Source organism: Triticum urartu, chromosome 7A, assembly GCF_056163025.1.
Source record: "Triticum urartu cultivar PI428250 chromosome 7A, HENAU_Tu73, whole genome shotgun sequence".
Taxonomy (NCBI): Eukaryota; Viridiplantae; Streptophyta; class Magnoliopsida; order Poales; family Poaceae; genus Triticum; species Triticum urartu.
Genome location: NC_141879.1, coordinates 648109773 through 648116613, shown reverse-complemented (window position 1 = coordinate 648116613; position 6841 = coordinate 648109773). Strand labels below are relative to the sequence as shown.

At 41.8% G+C, this 6841-nt stretch overlaps 1 protein-coding gene across 1 annotated transcript; it reads right to left on the bottom strand.

The window, feature by feature from the left end:
- Positions 1-222: 222 nt before the first annotated feature.
- Positions 223-6630, bottom strand: POLA2 (DNA polymerase alpha 2). Its single transcript, XM_048688594.2, has 17 exons — positions 6399-6630; positions 6216-6291; positions 5338-5469; positions 4853-5222; positions 4691-4786; positions 4527-4606; positions 4359-4434; positions 4123-4290; positions 2794-2898; positions 2611-2706; positions 2438-2530; positions 2080-2121; positions 1955-1996; positions 1119-1249; positions 902-1028; positions 654-810; positions 223-491 (listed from the first exon to the last, which is right to left on the bottom strand). Exons 1-16 carry the CDS (start codon positions 6475-6477, stop codon positions 658-660), a joined length of 1866 nt encoding a protein of 621 aa, XP_048544551.2. The 5' UTR covers positions 6478-6630; the 3' UTR covers positions 223-491; positions 654-657.
- Positions 6631-6841: the final 211 nt, after the last annotated feature.

The following is a 6841-nucleotide window of genomic DNA, read 5'->3' as shown; positions in this document are numbered from 1 at the left end:
CACGCTAACAACACCAATGGAGGGCACTGAAGTCCGAAGGCACCAGACAGGAGCAGCACCATGGCCAGCCACTTGCTGACTACTGCAAGCACCAAGTGAGGGTGGGCTCCTTCGGATGTTGCAATCCACCAGGGTGGAGCCATCCTCAAGTTGACATATTCCCCAATAATCAGAAGACTTCACAATGTTTCCGAGACAAGCGTTGAAACAGAGGACATAGTATAATGAATGGAGAATTGAAGCTGACAAATTCCCCAATAGACTGTTGAGCTTGTGGCCTTGTGCTGAATATAAAATGTGCGTACAGCTTACAAATAGCTTTTGGAGACGTTTTCCACTAATACTAAGCTGAATTAACTAACTAGAATTACAAGCTTACAGACTCTCTGGATCTAATTCACAGCAGAGTGGGGCGATAACAGAACTGATGTACTTCATACTAGTCTCATCTTTCTAGTCCAGTACTTGGTGAATAGGAAAATGTTACAATCCTGCAAAGTGAGAATGAAGTAAGTCAGAAATGAGTTCATTTTCCTTGCTGAAACTAGTCATGGAGGAAGGCTTGCTACATAAGCGGTGTGGATGATTTCCTTCATTTCCAGGATAAGTGCCTTTGTTTAATCTTCACCAACTGATAAACTACAACCTCGTACCTTTTTAGATGCGCATAATGAAGGCTTTCGTCTTCTCGGTGTCCTCGTTGTAGTAAAGCTCTACAAACGTGCCGCCACCTATACCTTTTGATAGCCTCCCAGGGTTCACACAGATGAATCGTTTATGTTCCTCCGTGTCTTCGTTCACGGAAAGCACCTGCTTCACAAAGTACAACATGAAAAATCAAACTCCCTCATGACCTAACGATTTTGAAATTTCAAGATTACAGTGTGTATCACACAATTACCTTCACAGATGGAGCAAGATCAGAAGGAAGCAGAAGAACATCAGGAGCTGATGGGATCTCCAATGCTGCCTTGGCAAGTGAAAAGTCCATGGGCACACCAGCAGCAGGAGGATACAGAGGGTAGTAGCTGTAAGATGGGTACGTTGCGTAAGAATTTAGAACTACAAACATTGTCTGTCCTGACTAACACAAATTTACTTAATAGAAACAAAATTGCCTTTGCTGCTTCACTATATGTGTTGCAAGTCTCCCGATCCTATCTGTGGCCTTTCCTCCAGGTGGCTTGCGAGAAATTTCATCACCGCTCAGCTGTTTCAAGATGTCTACTGTACAACAGCCAAATTGTATCTGGAACAGGAAAGACAAACAGTTGTACAGAAGGCTAATTGATTTTTCTATAACATGCATGAAAGTAATCCACATCATCTGAGCTGAGTTCACAAAGTAGGCCCAATGGGGAATTCACTCTTCCTGAACATGTAACACTAAGGTAGAAAATAAAGTAAGTATCTTAAGGCTAACATAAAGAGAATACTTCCATGAGCTAAATGGCCATAATTCAAAATATTTCTCCCTCCGTTCCTTTATATAAGGTGTATTTGTTTTTTGATAAAATTCCAGAATGTAAGTTGCATTTCTTCTAATTCCTCATAATTCCCTTGTTATCCCTACAGAAAAAGGGAAAGTATCTCTCTCCTGATTGTCTGTATCTCTCCTTGTAGGAAAAGAAGGAAAATATCTCTCTGTCGATTGCATGTATCTCTTACTTTCCTGGACTAACTGATTTGCTTACCACTAACCAACAAATTTGTCAAGGGTAATTTCGTCCTAACATGTCTATAATTCTGTGCCTTGGTGCCGAAAATAATACACCTTACATAAAGGAACGGAGGGAGTACTTCATAGCATAATAGCAGAAAAAAGGGGCATAAATATAGATATAACTAACAAATATTATTGCAAGTGTCTTGTAGCTTGTATAATTGTATTGTGTAACATCAAACTGTATGTGTGTCCATCACATAAATTCTTCCGTCCAATTGATAAGCGTACCTCATTAGAACTGAACAGACTTGGATTTGACAGACAAGTAATCTGCATAATGTATGAAAATGAACAAAAGAATATAATTGTTAGCTATTTGACAAAAAGTTCAATCATAAAGAGTGATGTATTACCTGTTGTGTGATATCTTCAGGTAAATGCAAGTCAAATGCAGGCTGCAGACAGCAATAGCACAGATATATCATTAGAATTCTTCGCAATAAACAGAACAAAGAGATGCATCATAAGCAAATACAGATGTGTGGATCGATAGGCATAAGAAGGCACAAATAGATAATAGCACGGTGCAGTTACACATATTAACAGGCCCTAGCTTAGACAATCCCTAAATGTAGGGCAGTTCTGGTTTAAGATGGTAGTAAATATGTTTATAAAGACTACAGACATTTGTTGATACATCATAATATAGCATTGTGTTTATAATTGCCAAAATAGAAAATTAAAGGCTGGTGAATGAGGAAAGCTACACACCTGGGGGAAAACAGCGTCATGATGAGCATCACGCACAGATGGGACAAGAATTACACGAACATTATGCCCCAAATACTGGGTAAAATCTTGAAGCTGGACAAAGATATGAAACAAAAAGTATTACTTTAATGGATTTTTCAACCTGCAGGCATGAATCTTTTGTCACTACCTACCTTCCTCAGAATCTCAAAATGGAAAATATCATGAAAGCTCTGGTCAGAAGTTCCTTTTTTTATTTCAGGATGATCAGAGTCGATAAAGGGTCCCATCTACAGAAAAAAATAGTAATTGATATGTGTAGCAACGAAACATACAAATACAAACAATATTTCCTGATCAGGATTCAAAGGCCTCACCAGTATGAGCAACTGGGGCTGTTTACGGCATGCATATGAGAGCAATTCTTGCAATGGCTCGAACAAAAGATTATCGGTTGTTGTGAAGGGACCTGCTGCAATGACCTGTAAGAAGAAACATCAGAAATTCAAACATGAGAAAACTACTATAAAACTCCATTATCATGATGATCACAACAACGCATAGGTTGTAGCCTCGCCAAGGTCTGACCACCTTGCCCTCGTCTCTCGGGTGTCTCTGTTGTTCCAGTGTTATACGAACCTAAGATGTTGGTGTGGAATGTACAGGGGCTAAATAATCGACCTCAGTGTACAGGTGTTCAGAGCCTTGTCAGTACGGCAGGTGTGTCCATTGTCTGCCTCCATGAGACTATGGCAATTGAAGCCCCTTCTCCAGTAATGGAAGCCCAGCAATTATTTCTGCTTGCCAGCTACTGACACTCGGAGAGGAATTATAATTGTGTGGACAGGCCGCACAGTGAAGCTGTACAATGTCCACCTGGGGGACAACAGTTTCTCGGCTTTGGTCACCCCTACTAACGGAGATCCTTCCTGGATCCTAGCATTTAGGAGCATGGCGTTGTAATGTGGCCCATTTCAGGTCTGTACAAACTTTCTTTATCTATCTAAGCATCAAGACGCAATCCTTTGCAAGAAAAAAATATATACTATCAGTGAGCACTATTATTATAACATGTAGCTAAGTCTGGTCCTTTTCATAAAAAAAATGTAGCTAAGTCTGGCAAAGACAGTATAAGAAATAGATGTTGCTGCATATAGTGCACGTTTGGTTGCTGTCCTGGCCAGCTTGCCATGGCTAGGCAGTAATTTCAGGTGTCTGATTTGTAAGGCCCAGGGTTGGATGATGCTGCCTGGGTGTGAGCCCCAGGCCAGGACACGAACCAAACAGCCTATTAATGTGTCAACATTGTAGATAATAAATTTTTCATGCATGGATACATTTTTTTGTTAAAATGTATTGATAGTAAATAACTAAGATTTGAGTTGATTAGTTCTGAGGACAAATACTATTAAAGATTTGAGTTCCTTAGTTCTAAGGGCCTTCTACAAGCCTATCGTTCTGCTAGTCATTTGGAATACAAAATGTGAAGTGAAACATGATGGTACTCCAATACCAAGGCAAGGAAAAGAGGAAAATAAAACGAATCTATGTTTTTTGATGATAGAATGAACAATGTCATGGTAGTGCTGAATCATACTTTCCTTCTAGAGTAAATAAATCATCAGTTTATGGCTAGCATGTAACAATAACATAAATAATCAAACAGGTATTGCACTCCAATGTTTCTCCAATAATCAGGGACTAACCGATGACAACACCCTTGATAGTGTGTTCGAATTTTGATGCCCTTCATGGTCAACAGCTTGCTTCTTAGCACAAGGCAGTTGATCATCCACAGAAATTGGTATGGAATCAGTCAACTTTGATGCGACAAAACAGTGTCCACTAGGATTATGGCCTTCAATACCCACAACCTGTTATTCAACTTTATGTTAGTAGTGCACTAGATAATACATATGGCATGAGAACAAGTTGTGCATACCTGGCCAGGAAACAACGAGAACTGGTTTATATCCTTCAAATCAAGGCGTACACGCTGTCCCCTGGAGTGCTCAACACTAGAAAAAGTTGATCCTTTAGTTAGCCTAAAGAAACAACCAAATAGTGACCAGAAAAAGTCCACGTGAACAGGCCCAAGAAGCACGCTTACCTGCCCTGCAACAAGATAGATTTTTCATTCAAACGACCTTCCCCATCGCAAATTACCATGCCAACTGCAAACATGTTCTCCTGAAATGCAAGAATAATTACATCTGCTTTCAAGATAAAAAAATGATAGTTCAGTCAGGAAAGTTCAGATAGCATGCAGCAAACCTCTGAAGCAAGGGTAGCATCTGCAGGTTGTCCACAGAGCCCAGTTGCAGAAAACAATCTTGCTGACCTTCCAATACGATCTTCCAGGTAATTAAACTGGAAACATAATATAATAAGCAGCTATAGATACCAATTAAACAAACAAATAAGTATTGCCCTTACTCGGTCTTCCATCCTGTCATACATGAACCTGCAACCTGGTTCAGGCTTTGAGCGTTGAACTTGCAAGGTACATTTTTGACTTGGTTGGATCCTTCTGATTAATTCATCTTCTGAGGTTTCAACATCATCTTTACTTGGCTCGCTAGCCACATTATCAGCATTCAGAACATAATGCTGAGTAAATTTATTTACTCGTTGTGCAAAAGGGGTAATACGATCACCATTTGTTTTAGCCGCTCTGATGGATGATGGCCTTTCAGTTGTCAGAGGAGTAAGCTCAGAGTTAGATGACTCTCCATGTGGCTTTTCCTGTTTCGTGCTTGGTGTGCCCAGGAAGCCCTCTTCATCTGTGTGCGTATTGCTCAAGAGCCTGCAACAGTTACTTCTACATTATGTTTTTCCTTGACAATAGAAAAAAGTATACACTTTTGCTAAAAGTGAAGTACAACCAATGCACATCAGAGAATCCTGGATTTGGAACTAACATGTCAACATCATTACTGGAGTAAATGTGAAGGTCTGTTTCTTCTTTTATAAGCTTTTCCTTTACTTCATTTTGAAGGTGTGACAGAAAACCATCCAGGTATGAGCTTTCGACCTTTAACCCATCCAGTTGCCTGCATAAATCAATTGGTTCAGTTTCCTTGGGCAGTGTCGTGTAATAAAGAACAAAACAAAATAGAAGTTTCTCCACCAGAGCTGTAATTGGTAGCAAATATGAATTGTCAGATAGAGTTCAGAAAATCTAAAATACAGGACTTGGTGTAATGAACGCTGGGCAGAATTCTTTAGCACATCAGGCAGTATAGAACATAAGCCACAAGATTTTAGCCATTTTCACTGCCTAAATATGGATAAGCTTTAAAGCCTCGGCAGGAAATACAAACAAGCTTGATGATAGATTATGTCCACAGCTATAAACATATAGAGGTAGTGATGCGGAGCATCCTACGGGCATCGCCATGGCAAGTGCTCCATAGTCAAGAGACACATGGATCATACTTGCAAAGGCGAATCTTCTCCTTTGCGCGTGTCTATCCACTATTCTTGAGGTTTTGTGTGCTTCCATGCGTTACTGATATCCATTCCAGCAAAACATGAAATGGACGTACCATGCATCGCACAAAAACGTCGCTACTTCTTCTAGGATTAATCGAATGCTCATAAATCACATTACTGAAGAATTACTGGCTTATATCCAGAACAAATATTCAGTAGTACATTTTCCCCCAAATTCGTATGACATGTTTCAGATATGGTACCAATAAAGGTCAGAATCGATGATTGTCATCAAAACTTAGACGGCTCTATGTGAAAGAAATTACAACACTGCAATTTTTTTATCCTATATATGAGGACTGACCTGTTGAGGTAGTAGACCTCCCAGTTGGAGACGAGATCCGCAGGGCTCATCTTGTAGTTGACGCAGTAGGTCAGCACTGCGAAACACACAGGAACCAACCCCACGCGCATCAGCAAACCAGCCGGCACCGACTAAACGGAACGGAGCACAAGAAAACCGGGGAAACGAGGGGCGCCTGCTTACGCGTGGAGAGGATCTGGGCGCTGTCGCCGCCGATGGTGAAGCCGCTGCCCTCGAACTCCGCGCGGATCTCCTCCTCCATCGCGGCTGTGGGCGGGCTGGCTCTGCGGAGGGACGGGCCGTCGGAGGCGCGGTTGTGGGTCGGGTGGGGATTTGGGTTTCGGCGGCTGGGATGGAGGAGGGAGTGGGGCGGGACGGACGGATGGATTTGGGGTCTGGGGAGGAAGTGGCGGGAACACGGGAGGCCAAATGGCGGGAAAGATTTTAGGGTGGATCCTATTCCCGGTAACGCGGGCAATACAGTGCAAGGCCGCGCCCTGACGAGAGACCCGCTGATACATGGGCCAGCCCATTCTCCTCGCCTGTGCACTGTGTCGAATGGTGCATAGGGGCAGATTGGAAGCGGTATGAGCTTTTGAAGGCTGCATGTTTAGCGGGGCGTTGAA